The 15,516-nt window shown below is 32.6% G+C and overlaps 2 protein-coding genes across 2 annotated transcripts; both read right to left on the bottom strand.

Moving 5' to 3' along the window:
- Positions 1 to 7,683: 7,683 nt before the first annotated feature.
- Positions 7,684 to 9,576, bottom strand: LOC111019460 (mogroside I-A1 synthase-like). Its single transcript, XM_022295854.2, has 2 exons — positions 8,876 to 9,576; positions 7,684 to 8,759 (listed from the first exon to the last, which is right to left on the bottom strand). Exons 1-2 carry the CDS (start codon positions 9,351 to 9,353, stop codon positions 7,837 to 7,839), a joined length of 1,401 nt encoding a protein of 466 aa, XP_022151546.1. The 5' UTR covers positions 9,354 to 9,576; the 3' UTR covers positions 7,684 to 7,836.
- Positions 9,577 to 12,826: 3,250 nt separating this feature from the next.
- LOC111019406 (mogroside I-A1 synthase) lies at positions 12,827 to 14,792 on the bottom strand. The gene is made up of 2 exons (XM_022295782.2): positions 14,185 to 14,792; positions 12,827 to 13,909 (listed from the first exon to the last, which is right to left on the bottom strand). The coding sequence occupies exons 1-2, from the start codon at positions 14,672 to 14,674 to the stop codon at positions 12,981 to 12,983; spliced, it is 1,419 nt and encodes a 472-aa protein (XP_022151474.1). The 5' UTR covers positions 14,675 to 14,792; the 3' UTR covers positions 12,827 to 12,980.
- Positions 14,793 to 15,516: the final 724 nt, after the last annotated feature.

Below are 15,516 nucleotides of genomic sequence, written 5' to 3'. Positions count from 1 at the left end.
ATCTCTTGTCTTTCGTATCACCAAACAAACGTAACCTAAAATATTAAGAGAGTGACTTATTGAAACTTGAATGTCTTTGTTTGATTTAGAATTTGTGGCCTACGTGTCATTTAAAGTGACCTATTAATATATACTATTAATTCACTTCATAACGATCCAATCTATCACTTTTTTTTTGGCGAAAGGTCAAATTGGCTCGTTCTATCATAGGTAGGTATTGAATGAGTGAAGTTTGACAATGGGTTTGAATTAATAATTGAAAAACTTCATTTTTTTTTCGATCTTGAATAGTAGAAATTTGGCACTAAAATTATGTTGGTTTGTTAATATTTAATTATATCTTTTATTTATAAAATTAGGATTTTTTTTTTCCTACTTGGATAATGGCGGTTTGATGAAATCCAATAGGAGATAAGGATAGAAGAAAATTTACACACATATAGCTTACTTATCACAATACTATGATTAACTTTGGTAAATTTCTAATTTGGTTTTAAGAAGAGAGTGTTCATTTCATCTATTTGTCAATCAATGCTACTTTTTTTTTTTTAGAATGCAATTCCAAAACAACCTCCCACGGTAAAAAAAATTATATTAAATGTTTCAGAATAACAATAAAATTACCTTCATTCAAAAAAAAAAACAATAAAATTACCTTTGATATTTTATCCAGAAAGGCATGAGAACACTTTTGAAAACTAATCTTTTTAACACGTGCACCGCAGATGATATCTTCAATTTATTTGTTTATATATTAAAATTATTAAAATTAGTGGCAAATCTATTAATTTATATTGAATAATTAAATGTTTTTGTAAGAATTAAATGGAAGGATTCTAACCCTACATGAATTTTTATAACAAAAATTACAACAAAATTAATTATGAAATATATATTTTCAATCCTAACAAAATCTACCCCAAACTGTTAGAATGAATGAAGGAAGAGTCACTTTATAGCTATAGCAAATGAAAGAGTGATATAATATCAAAAATTAAAAAAAGAAAGAAAGAAAGAAAGAAATGAATTTGGAACTCCAAAATCTTTTATATTAAAAAATTAAATATAATTAATTGTTATAACTTATAATTATTGGATTAATTTATGTAAGTTAGAAAACAAAACTTACCCCATTATATCTCATGATTTAAATTAAATCTTAAATCTTAAAATATCTCAAAATAGATATAGTATAGAATTATATATCAAAATGATTTATTGTCACACTTTTTTTAATTAAATGCGTGCTTATAGTTAAAGCACACTCGTACATTTATTTTAAAAAGCACTTCCAAGTAGAGGTGTATTTGAGAGTGGTGACTGATTTTGAAAAAAGAGATTTAAGAATAATTGATTTTCCAGAATCACCCCTCAATGATACTTTAAAAATCAATTTAAATTGATCTTTTATTGTCCTAAAATTATATATTTTTTAATTTGTTAAACATGATCAGTGGAAGTAGAAGTGTTTTTACAATGGCAAAAGTGATTTCAAACACACTTTAAATCTTAAGTTCGACATCGAGATGTTGGGTTTGTAAGTGTAATACAAACAAAGTCTCACATTGGTTAGTATGAAATCTTTTGAGTGAAATAAAAAATAAAACAACGAGGACTGTATCGATCGCTACAAAGGCAATAGAAGGAAGCAATTGGGTCTAAAAATTGAAAGGAAAAGTTGGTAAAGAAAAAGAGGGGAGCATGTGAGCTTGATTGGCGGGGAGAGGGCTGGGGATGGGCTAGGCTACATGCTGTGTCGTTTAGCTTTAGGCTTTAGCTGTCAATATATATACAAGTGTTGTGTTTTTTAGCATATTCTTATTCCTAAACTTTGACCATCTGTCTCCTCTCTCTCTCTCTCTCTCTCTCTCTCTCTCTCTCTCTCTCTCTCTCTCTCTCTCTCTCTCTCTCTAACCAATATAATCTTTAGGACAGAGACAGAGACATGAGACAGATGACAATTTGGTGCGTTTGAAGTTTCATTTGTTGTTTTTTCTTGTCATTTTCTGTTTACACCTTCAGACAAAGACGTATGGATAGTGCATTCCCTCTTTCTCTAGTTAAGTTGTGAGCTACATTCTCTATCCTTCTATGTTTTTAACATAAATCAATGGTGTGATGTTATCCGTTTTGAACGTAAATCTCAAAAAGTTTTGTATCAAGATGTTGTCCTTCACTCACACACACATATATACTATGATATTTTTCTTCTCCAACCAACGTAAGACTTTATTTGTTCACATCTCTGTTGTGAAAAATGCAACCAACTGATAATTATTCGATCACAAATGCAGATAATATTTGTTGGCTAATCACAAATCAGGTTTTGATTTCAATTAATGCAGAATTCAAATGTCAAATTGAAACTTGCCACTTAAAAGATTAGATCAAATAATCTAAAACTTCTAAGTAACAAGAATGATAAATAAAGATTACGGAGAAGAAAATTAAATGTCAGATTTATACTGGTTCACCCAGTGTGGCTACATTTAGTTATTGCTATCGTTGCAGGTTCTACTAAAATGTCAGGAAGAATCTCCCAAGAGTTTACAAGCTTTTACAATAATTTCTCTTAGTTTTCCCTCACACAAAAAATGCTCACGAATCACTCTATAAGTCTTTCAAACTTTTGAACGAATACACAAGTATTTAGCTCTCAAACTCTCTCTTCTTAGAGAATTTCTCACAACTCTGTATTTGCGGACACCAATCAAATGACCCATCTATCTCCATTTATAATAGATTAGATGGTATGACAAAAACTAAAAGGGAAAGAGAAAATTAAAAAAAAAAAAACCGAACTGAATAGGATAAGTAAAAATTCAAAAAGACATTTTCCCAAAAAATATTTTCTCCTGGTTTGGCTCCATTATCCCAACAACCTCTTGCAAAACCAACATCTTTCATTCTCTTTAAATGGCGGTAAAAATTTCAAGTTCCAACCCACACATCATGGTATACATAATTTTGGGTTTTTTCCTTCGTCGGGAAAAAAGAAATGTTGAGAATTTTTTTTTCATTAGGGACAAAATTGGATTTGTTTAGGCTATTAACTTATGGCTTCCCCGGGTTTTAAGAATGTAAAAGGGTTTCAGATGATGTGATTTAATATATCTATCTCCTTTACACGTTTGATGTGATTTTCTAAAAGGAAAAAAAAATTTTGAGATTTTTTAGTGCAACATGTAGGGTGGGGATCAAACTCACACATATTGATTGGAGATATATACCAATAACCACTGAGTTTGTTTGTTTTGACAAAAAGTTCTTGAGATGATATTTCCCTTCACGATTTTTTAATGGTAAAAAGTTTTAATCTTCTTTGGATGTCAATCTATGACCTCTCTATACCATAGTTGAAAAAAATACACATGAAAATTCGAACTTATAACTTTTCAGAGAGAGAAAAATACTAAACTATGCTGATATTAGTATATCATAAAATATATAAAAAAAGGGAAATTGTTGATATATAGTAATGACCGAAAATATTAAGTTGAAAATTTATTATAATTCCAAGAATCAAATAGAAACGAAACACAAATTAGAAGGAGATCAGAGGGCCCACATCAAATGTTTAGAATCGGAAAATGGGGACTGGGCTTTATATTTGTTGTTGAATAAGCCCAGATTTAGAACAGAGGGCCCAATTTGAACGAGGCCTACTCAAAACGCCTTCATTGACCAAAGGTTTGGTTTACATATATATTTTCCATTTATTAAAAAAAACAAAAATCGAAAATGTCCCTTTTTTTCCTATTTCAATCAAACTTTTATCACCTTCTCCAGCCTATTTAAAAATTCTCATTTAATGAAGTACATTTCTTAATCAAAGGAAATATCCTTGTGTGGATGGAGTATATATCATTCTGTATATATAAATGATCAATTCGTTAATATATATCATTAACAAACCTATGTTTTTCTAGTAAATAAGAAGATCAGAGGATAAGGTAATATTCATAAAACAAAAGGAGAAAAAAACTTGTTAAGGTAATATTAATCTTCTTAGGAATCTTGAATTTTATATATATATATATATATATATATATATATATATATATATATATATATATATATTATTTTAGTATAACATGTAGGAGTGAGGCTTCGAACTTACGACCTCTTGATCAGGGATAAATGCCCATAACTACTACGCTATTCTTGCTTCGATTTTTTATTTTTATTTTATTTGATCACTTATCTTTGAAATTAATAAAAACCAATATGTGACATACTACAAAATGCACAAACCACCCTTAAAAGTTATTCGACTTCAACATGTATTAAAAAAAGAAAACAATGTCAAATTTTGAGTTGCAATATGAATTAAACATTCAAGAGCCGTCATGAAGATTTTGGCATACTCTTGCTAAAGATTATAGACATTGATCCAATTTGAGCATAATTGAACATGCATAGATGTCGAATGAAAAAAAGTTCTTCATTTCTTTTAAAACGATAAAGTTTTTTTTTTTTACATTTATCTCTCCTATAATTCTTTTAACAATTTTATTGATATTAATAAATAAATAATGAAGTAAAATTAAATAGTCACATCATCTCATAAGAGTTTATATATATATATATATATATATTTAAGAAAGTTGATATACTTTTTATTGTTTTTTTAAGAAAGGTGATATACTTTTATGGTAAGAAAAATTATTAATAGCATAAATATATTAAGCAAGAGTAAAATTGTAAATAATTAATAAAGAAAATTATGGATCTCAAATAAATAATAAAAGTTTTAAAGTAATTATTGGAAAAGTGCTTGAAACATCATTTTGGAAGTATTTGTAACATTAACCTAAGTTTATTTATTTATTTAGTTTTTATTTTAATATCCTACGCGACATCATGGCTAGTATCAACTTAAGTTATAAACTTTATTTTTTTATTTATAATTTTTTAAATTTCAAATAGAATTGTAAAATGCAAATGAGTTATAATTATTAATTATTATACTAAATTAGATGATCCTATTAGGAAAAAGAGAGGGAACTTTAAAACAACAACTTTGGCAAATAATCAAACAACATCAACAAGGCAGATTGATTAACTCAAATGGTCAAATTATAGTCCTCGCCTAATAACAAAATTCAAATCCAAAAAGCAAAAACATCATTAATTAAAAATTAAATACTTATTCATCCATAGTCGAAAACCGTTAATTTGGCTTAATCTTTCTAACATCCTCAATTAAAATTTTAAATTTCGATACGACGTCCCATCTTTATACGACTTGCGAACTTAGCTCGTTTAGCCCGATCCAAAGTCATCTTATGCATTTTCTTCCCTTGTTGTTCCATCAATGACCTAACCATCGCCTCGACCATGGAGTAATCACACCGAGCCACCATATCGAGCCCAATTTTCCAGACTTGACTGACCCAGGCCCAGTTACTAGGCTGGGCCCCAATTTTGGGGCCAGAGATCATAGGAACCCCAGCAGGAATGGGTCAGAAACCCAGCAATGGCTTGGTGGGCCAAGACTTGTCCTTGAGGAGCCTACTCCACAACCATCCATCTTCCCTTGAAAACTTCTTTCTCATCCTCCCCTTCAACTGCATCCGATCTCAACACAAACAGGAAGGACTTCCCGCAGTTCATCAGTCCGTGCCAAAGCTCCATTAACTGATAACTTGTGGCCTTCACCACGCTCCCGAAACTAACAAAGATGACGGATTGGGGCAGGTGAGAGTCGAGCTAGGCCAAACAACAAGGGTCATAATCTTGGCCATAGTGGGCCGACTTGTTCAAGAGAGAATGAATGGGCCCAATGATACCGAAACTCTTAATTTTGTGTTTAACAAGTAGCTATAGTAAACTTAAGGATAAGTATACTACTAGTCTATATGAAAATTCAATTTACATAAATAGATTCATGTTTAAGATTTTACACTTTTGTTTTAAAATGGGCCGGTATGGAATGAAACCCATGTAGAATTTTACAAATCAAATTTGGAACATTAAATATTTTACCTTCAAATAAAAACAATTTATATTAAATATAAATGCAATAAATGAAAGCAAACTTGGTATTATGGAAAAGTTTAAAATCCATAAATCTAAAATTGAAAAATATGTAAACATCAGACATTTGTAAAAATAAGTTTCCAAAATGACCCGTCGAAATATTATCTCTTAACTTAATTGTATTATCTAAGAATTACGTGGTAAGTTAAATTGAATTAACCATTGGAATTCATTATATACAACATTTAAAATTCAGTAACAAATAAAGAACACTTCTTAAAAGCATGGAATAAATGAACACAATCTCAAGGTTTACGACCCATATTTTTAAATCTAAATGTTGAGGAACATAGTTACAATTAAAAGGTTAAATATGGCTTTTAAAAATTATTATTTGAATATTTTTTTTAGTTCCTATTATTTTAAAAGTTTTAATTTAGTATGTGATTATTTTAACATTTTTCAATTTAATTTAGTAAATATTCAAATTGGTCGATAATAAACCACAATAATGAGTGAAATGGCAAAGAGTTATGGGAGATCTATGAGGAACTTTTGTAATTCCTCCGTCCAAACTTTTTAATTTCTACAAATTCACTAAATATTATTATGTTAGGTAAATTTATTAGGTTGGATCGGTAGGAAGAATGCAAATAAAGTCTCACATTGACTAAGGGAAAAAATGATGTTAGTATATAAGAGAGGATATTTATCTCTACCTGTATAAGGACTTTTGGGTGAAACCAAAAGTTATGATGATTCAATTATTTAAGAATTATCTAGTAGGTTTGTTTTAGACCGATCTAAACAGTCACACATGGAGTCACTAAATATTTTATTGACAACTTTGAAAGTTAAAATATTTATTATGCTTTTTAAAGTTGATAGACAAAATATTAGAGTTTAGAGAATTATTTAAAATTTATTAGTTGTAATTTGAAAAATTTATGAACTAGTAAAATTATGGTAGCTACATTAAACAATCTTTTTTTTTTTTAATTTTTATTTAATTGATCTTTGAAAAAGCAAACTTTTGAGTTGGAAGTTTTGTATTCAATCTTTTAACTTTACGCACATAATTGATTGGATCCCGATTCTCTCTCTACACACGTGGTTGTTAATTGTTATATTGAAATAATTGTTTTCATTTAATTGATTTTCGAAAAGTCGGTTTTGTCATTTTTAAAATCAGCAGTTTGATTGGATCCCCATTATACAGATGACTCTACAGCTGCACATATTTTTTTTACTAAACGTAAACAATGTGAAAAAATATATTTTTAATTGTTTGCCTAGTCGTGCTCTTTATATAATGTTAATGCGTCCAGCGTTTGCAAATTTATTTAGTAAAATAACAATATAGATTCCAACTCTTAATTATTTAGATGGAGATAGGTGAGTTGAGTTGAGTCTAGAGCATATAAATATTGATATTATTGTTTTACATTAATCATTAATAAGTAAATTACAATATAATAATACAAACAATAAAGGGTAGATGAGTGTTGGTAATACGATATCGTCCACTTTTTATTTTGAAAAAATATATATTGTCTATTATGTGCATAAATTCTAATTACTTTGTTGCTCAAATCTCAAAAGACTTTACCTAATAAAATAGTTGTATCCTATATCATGGTTTTTCTCATGTCTAGTCTGTATAAGACTTAGGGTTGCACTCAGACATGTAAATTTATTAGATACAAAATTAGAAGTTAAAATTCGATTCGAAATTTTTAAATTAAAGACATTACATAAACACAATCTAAAAGATGACACTAATTCCACTCATATTACAAATTCATCAAATGGAAAACAACACTTAGAGAGAAAAACTCATGGTTGTTTTTAAATTTAAGTATATGGTCTTCTCAACGTTTTGATGTCTTCAACTAGAAGTTCAAAGTTATTCAAAGACGTGCCACCTTTCACAACCTTTTCATTTGCCAACTTCGAAAGCATCTCTATCGATGTTCGAATCTCTGTTCCCTTTTGACTTTCCATCAATTCTTTGATCATCATCTCCACCGTCGATCTATCCCACTTCTCGTCCCCTTCGATCCCAATTTTCCACACTTTGTGAATCCAAGTAGCGTTACTGAGTTGGTCGGCGACAATGGGGCAGCACATCATCGGAACTCCGGCCACAATGCTCTCCACCGTCGAGTTCCACCCACAGTGCGTCAAAAATCCCCCCACCGCCGGGTGGGCCAGAACCTTCTCTTGGGAAGCCCACTCCACCACCATGCCTCTCCCTCTCCCCTCCATCACCTCCGCTGCGTCTCCGCTGTTGATGACACAGTCGGGCCTGAACACGAACAGGAAGGGGCTACCGCTGTTGACCAGCCCGTACCAGAACTCTGCCAATTTCCAGGCTTCCATCTTCATGGTACTTCCGAAGCTGACAAAGATCACGGATCTAGGCGGCTGAGATTCGAGCCAGGACATGTAGGCTTGGTCCTCTTTCCAGAACCCGGCGAGGGCCGAGGAGGAGGAGGAGGACTTGCCGAGCCTGGATCTGGACAGCGCATTGAGGGGCCCAATGCAGTAGATTTTGGGGAAAATGGAGGAGAGGTGGTTGAGAAATGGAGATTCAAGCTCGTCAAAGGTGTTGAGTATGAGAGCAGAGGCTCGTCCGGCTGCAATGGTCTGGTTAATGAAGCGATGCGAGAAAGATATGTTTGAAGATTTTGCACACCATAAACCAGGCAAATCCTTCCGCCGCAACAGCCCTTCGAATACAGTCGCCTCTTCAATCTTCCCCATCGGATTCTCATCTGAACAAAAACGTGTTTAACAGATTACTAAACTTAATTTCACTGTCCAAACAGAATAAAATCTGGTTCGATTTTGATTCCTGATTTTTGTTTTCTTCTAAGAATAAGAATCCGACCTGTGTAAGGAATTTGGGCTTCTTCAATGAAGTTGGGCATAAAAAAATGAACCGATAAGAAGCGAGCACTGCAGGGGCAAAATGCAATTACGGGAATCCCAAATTCTTCCGCAACTTCAATCGGAGAAGAAAGCATCACATCATTGATGATGCAGGTGATGGGGCGAGGGTTTCCGTTCAAAGACTGAATCAGTTGCCGGAATCGCGGCTTGGTTCCGTCGAGCATGGAGAAATAGAGATGACCGTCGGCGAGAACGCGCGGCTGATCGGGCGGCAGGCCGTCGGGAATAGTTTCGAAGTGAAGCGTGGGGAAGCGGGCGGCTAGGGCTCCGATGTCGGGGATCCGGCGGTGGTTGTACTCGGTGCTCAGGAACACCACCTCCACGCCGGCGTCGGAGAGCAGCTCCGCCAGAGACAGGAACGGCTTCACGTGGCCCATTGCCGGGAAAGGAAACAGCAGTACCCGAGGTTGTGCCATCGACGGCCGCCGGAAGTTTGTGGATTTGGAGATTACCAAATTTCAGCTTCTGCTCTACGAATCAGAGACAGAGCTTGAAGAATGACTCCCTCGCTTTTCGTATTTCGTCGCCGTTGACGAAAGCAACCCCATACATTGCAACAGTAAAAAGGGATAAAATTATGGATTTAGAGAAATGAACTTGTTAAATTGTAGGAAGTGTGTTGAGTTTTAAATTTAAAATAAAATAGTTTAGTTTAATTATATGTATGAAGTGTGTTGAGTTTTAAATTTAAAATAAAATAGTTTAGTTTAATTATATATATGTGATTAAAAATATAATAATATTTATTTAGTAACTAATATTTCAAGTACGAATAATTTATTTTTTGAATTAACAATTTATAACTTGCGATTTGAATTAAATTCATTTACTTATTTATTATTAAAATTAAAATTAACTACTTTTCTTATTTAACTAATATATTTTATTAAAAAGTTAACGCATTTATGATAAAATATGCAAAGTAATCCAAAAGAGTAATGATAAAATACTGCAGTAATTTGAGAGTAGTGATAAAGTATTCTAACAAACTAGAGGTAGAATATTATTTACTGTAGCAACGTGAGGGTAGAATAGTATTTACTGTAGTAAACATGAGTTATAAAACTGTAGAACAAACATGGATTCGTCTTTTTAACAAACCGTACTCTCTCAGTTGTTGACTCATTTGATTGTTTATTGACCTAACAAAATGCAAGAAGGGTCCCATCTGGAATGAGTTTAAACTCATGATGACCATCTATTCTTAAGATTTAATTTCTATGTGTTTCTCGATATCAAATACACTGTAGGGTTAAGCGGTTGCATTGTGAAATTAGTCAAGATGTGTGAGCTAATTTGAAAACTCACGTATATAAAAAAAAAAAAATTGTGAGATATAATTAAGCTAGCAATAACAGAAAGATGGTAGCGAGACCTATCAAAGAAAAAAAAAAGATGAGAAAAAGACAGAAAATAGACAGTTATTTCAACAATCCAAAAAGCAAAATTGCCGTATCATCAAACTTCAATCAGTATGTTTTTTTTTTTTTTACTTCAAATTCAATCAGTATGTTAACTTAATTAAAACCAACAAATTTATTTTTTTCTTGCATTATTGATTTAATAAAATTGCTTGATAACAAAATTTTCATGGTCTTTTATCAAATAATTAAGAGAAAATAAAATATCATTTATAATTTAAATTATATAAAGTCTTAAATAATTATTGGTGTGATTTGTGAGATCGTCAAAATTCTAGTGTATTAATTAACTACATGGTTGTAAAACTATATATATACAGAACATGTGAGATGACCATTGAACTCAGAACCTCTTAGTTGGAGATATATGTTAATCGCCGCTGAACTATGCTCATGCTAACTTTGACAAATATACACACACAATAACTCACATAACGCACCATATAGTAGCAGATATAGTAGAATAGTATTTAATTTTAAGATTGTTATATATAGCTCACTTTGGCATATACACACACACACAATAACTCCAAACATATCCACACATAACGACACCTTATAGTAGCAGACATAGTGGAGTAGTATTCAATTTTAACGATCCAAAATATATATATATATATATATATATATATATATATATAATTAAATAACAAATCAACTTTTAAGGCTGTGTCTAATAAATTACTAAATTTAAAAAAGGTTATAAATAAAATATAAATTAATAAATTTACCTTCTAATTTAATGTTCCTTTTAAAGTATTAATTTTCAATTTTGTGTTTAATAAGTTCATCCACAAAATGTAAATTAATCCTTAAATTTAAGATTTTGTGTCCAAATAACTCTCTTACTTATTAAACATTTTATAAAACTTACCCGTCTGTTAGTTACAAAATTGAAAAGTCATGATTTTGTTAAACATAAAACTCGATTTTGGATTTAATGCATTTTTAATTTTTTAAAATTTTGGAATAGATTGTTGATCTATTAGACACAAAACTTAAAATTTAACAGTCTTACCTCACCAAATTGAACATAATTCAACTGTTCAAAATTTTTATGTTCGACCAGGAGTTGGTGAATTCCAATATTTACCACCTTAATATTTATTAAGAAACAGAAGATTACTCACGTGGAATGCCTCAGCAGTTTTTTTTCCCTCGAAAATACCGAAACAATAATAAACGAAAATCGTGATTCACGTTCAATCCTTTACATCAAGGACGATGAATCTAAAAGATAAACCAAATGTATAGAAATATAAATAAAGTATAACTTAAATTTTGACTTATTTAAATAATAGTAAAATATTTATGTATTAATTTAAATATTTTTATCAGTTTCTTAATTTTTATAATTTTTTCGTAAATATTTGTAGTCGATATTTCTATAAAATTTAGACATTGACATCAACAATCTATTTTTCCTTACATTTTTTGTATTTAATTTGGACTAACATTTTATTCAATGGAATTTTTGTTCATAACAATTGTTTTTCTGAGCCTCTCTGTCAAATAATTTAGAGTAAACAAAATATAGGTTGTAATTTAAATTATATAAAAATTTACATGGTTATTGGTGTGAGATTATAATATACAAGTTTGTTTGTCTTTTAAGTTGGGAGTGTTCCCTTCCCTTGACGGATTTTCTGCTCATTCTTGGCCATTGAGGCCATTAATCTAAATCCACAGCATCAATTACCTCATCAAATTTTGAAAATTATTCTTATTTTCATCCAAACTACTGAATTGTAACAATTAAATATTAATTTATCAAACATTCTATTTGTTTATAATTAAAATTAAAGTTGATCAAATATTAATTTACTTCCACCATTTTTTTTTAATAAAGCATGATAGCAATTATTTTAGCAACTATAACAAATAAAAATTAGCATTTATTATAATAATAGTTATCTTTGGTTTTTATATTTCAAAGAAAGAAGAATGTTTCAAAAAGTCTCCATCAAAATTTTTCTTTTTTTTTTTTTGGTGGGAAGTGAGATAGGAAGATGTCATAATATTTAAAAGTAATATTATAATATTTGTAATGTTGACGTGTGACATTAATACTTGATTAGACCATTAGTAAGTCAATCTAAACATAGTCTAGATATTTATTTCTGATTAAAAGATTTTGAGTTCGAATTCCCGTCGTAAATATTCTCTCTTTAGATATGAAGAAGGTTAAATTCTCACCCATTGTAATTTTAATATCTTTAAGGTTAAATTACAAATTTGATCCTTATATTTTGTACAAATTTTAAATTTGATCTTACGAAGTTTCAATTTAGTCTCAATCAGGTGTAGTATCTCAAGTATATCTCCGAGCAGGGACTAGAAGGGAAGTATCGCAACTTCAAAAAAAATTACCCTAATATTGGATGTATATTCAAAATATCCTTGTAAATTCTCAAATAAATATAATAATATAAAATTGTCAGTCAAACTGTGAGGATATCCTCTCATCATTTAACCTAATAATAATAATTTATTATAACGAAAAATAATTATTTCCATGATGGAATGAAATCATACAATATTTAGATTTTTATTAGAATTTTACGATTCATACCACAAAAAGATCAACTTCAATCAAACCCAACTCAACCACTTCTTCTACATTCAATTGGATGGTTTCAACTTTTTGAGGTATTCCACGATAAGTTCCAAGTTTTCAAAAGACGTCCCACCTTTGACAACCTTATCGTTTGCCAATTTTGAAAACTTCTCCATGGATCGTTGGATTTCCGCTCCCTTTTCCCCTTCCATCAATTCTTTGATCATCTTCTCTACCGTTGACCTGTCCCATTTATCATCCCTTTCGATCCCAATTTTCCACACTTTTCCGATCCAAGTAGCATTGATCATTTGGTCGCCATAAATCTGCCAGCACATCATGGGTACTCCCGCCGCAATGCTCTCCATGGTGGAGTTCCAACCGCAGTGCGTCAAAAACCCACCCACCGCACGGTGCGCCAACACCTTCTCTTGCGCTGCCCACTCCACCACAATCCCATTCCCTGTTTCTCCCACTTGTTTGATCAAATCCGCCGCTCCTCCGCCTTCAACGATGTCTGATCTCAACACGCACAGGAAGCGTGTGCCGCTATTCACCAGCCCGTGCCAGAACTCCACCAATTTATCAGCTGTCATCCTCATGGTACTCCCGAAACTGACGAAGATCACGGATTTGGGGGGCTGAGAGTCGAGCCAGGACATGCAGGCTTGGTCCTCTTTCCAGAATGCGGTGAGGACCGTGGAGGAGGAGGAGGAATCGCCGAGCCTTGACTTGGAGAGAGCGTCGAGGGGTCCAATGGGGTAGATTTTGTCGAAAGTGGAGGAGAGATGGGCCAAAAATGGAGCTTCGAGTTCGTCCAATGTGTTGATTATGAGAGCAGAGGTTCGACCAACTGCAAGGGTCTGATTAAGGAAGGCATGCGACCAAACTTCATCCGAAAGTGATTTCACAAACCAGAAACCAGGTAAATGATCTCGTCGAAGAAGACCTCCAAACAAAGGCACCCCCTGAATCTCTCCGGCAAGATTTCCATCTAAACCAAAATGTAAACTCAATTTCAGTACCACAATTTAGTCTCTATTTACTTTCATATTTGTAACAATTAATCTGACAAGTGAGGAGCCCAATTCAGTGCCTAATAAATTCAGTACCGAAACAAAATGGAGATGTTTTAAAAAGAAAGTAAACAGGTGGCAAATTTTGAAGTGATGGAATCTGACGACTCAAGTATTATTAAAAAATGTAATAAAAGAGAAAATTGGTTATTGGGCTTCACAGATTGAGAAGAGCCCAATTAGAAGTACTGACCAGTGAACGGAATTTGGCCTTCTTCAATCAGCTTCGGCATTACAAAGTGAGCGCACAAGTATCGAGCACTGTACGGACAGAAGGTGACCACCGGAATCCCTAATTCCTCAGCCGCTTCAATCGGACCAGACAACATCACGTCACAGATGACGCACGTGATCGGGGAAGAACCGTCGTTGTAAGACTGAAGCACTTGCCGGAGCCGCTGTTTGACTCCGTCGCGCATGGAGGTGTACAGTTCGCCGCCGATTATGACGCGCGGCTTGTCGATGGGGAGGCCGTCGGGAATGGTGTCGAAATGAAGCGTGGGGAAGCGGGAGGCTAGGGCTTCCAGATTGGGGATCCGGCGGTGGTTGTACTCTGTGCTGAGGAAGACCACGTCCAGGCCGCCGTCGGCGAGCAGCTCTGCCAGAGATAAGAACGGCTTTATGTGCCCCACCGTCGGATAAGGAAACACCAGAACCCGAGCTTGCGTTTGCGGTTGCGCCATCGGCGGAGGCGTCTGGATCTTGAAATTGGCGGAGGCGGAGGACGAATTAGTGAAGGAGGAGATGGAATTTGGGGATTATTTATGCGCTTCAGAGACAGGGCGGCATGTGAACCAGAGACACGGAAGTCGCACTATTTCTTCCTTCTTTATTCATTTTTGTAATTAAAATATTTACCTCACGTGTGTCACGTGGAAATGGTATCCTTTTCGACAACATATGGGAGATTCAAATTTCAAAATAGAGGTGTTCGAAAAAATCCGATCATCTGAAAAAAAATTGATCAATCCAACCCAAATGATACGGTTTGGTTTGGTATAGACTTTTTACGTTTGGGTTGGGTGGGTTCGAAAATTTTATGGATTGAATTAGTTTAAGATTTCACCTAAAATATATTTGGATTGAACGAATTTTAAAACTACCTCTCACCATAAAAATTGTATTTAATTTTAATTTTATTTCATTCAATTACTTTTTATGGATTGTTTATTCTACCATAGTTTTTAAAAACAAATTTTAAAAGATAAATAAAATCGATCTATGAATTTTGATGCAATGTTAGACAAATATATAAAAATACATATTTAAAATATAATCATTTTTTATTATATAATACTTTGAATAAATGATTCGAATAACCCGAACCAATCTGTTCGTGGTTAGGTTGTATTGAGTTTATTATTTAATAAGAATTATTTGGGTTGAAAAAGTTTAGAACTCGAACAATCTAGTTTGGTCTAAAAAGTATCTCAACCCAATCAGTCTAATTAATGAACACCCCTAATTCAAACTTATGAGCTTTTAAACATAGGTGCCTAGTATGTTTGGGTTGGCTTGACTTTTT

This window comes from Momordica charantia, assembly GCF_013281855.1.
Source record: "Momordica charantia cultivar OHB3-1 chromosome 1 unlocalized genomic scaffold, Mcharantia_2.0 BLBB01000001.1, whole genome shotgun sequence".
Lineage (NCBI taxonomy): Eukaryota > Viridiplantae > Streptophyta > Magnoliopsida > Cucurbitales > Cucurbitaceae > Momordica > Momordica charantia.
This window is presented reverse-complemented; position numbering and strand designations above follow the sequence as displayed.

Coding starts and splice junctions, on each gene's coding strand:
- LOC111019460 (XM_022295854.2), bottom strand. CDS start 9,353: ATGGCACAACCTCGGGTACTGCTGTTTCCTTTCCCGGCAATGGGCCAC. Junction 8,760..8,875: donor AGCCCAAATTCCTTACACAG/GTCGGATTCTTA, acceptor GTTTTTGTTCAG/ATGAGAATCCGATGGGGAAG.
- LOC111019406 (XM_022295782.2), bottom strand. CDS start 14,674: ATGGCGCAACCGCAAACGCAAGCTCGGGTTCTGGTGTTTCCTTATCCG. Junction 13,910..14,184: donor AGGCCAAATTCCGTTCACTG/GTCAGTACTTCT, acceptor ATTTTGGTTTAG/ATGGAAATCTTGCCGGAGAG.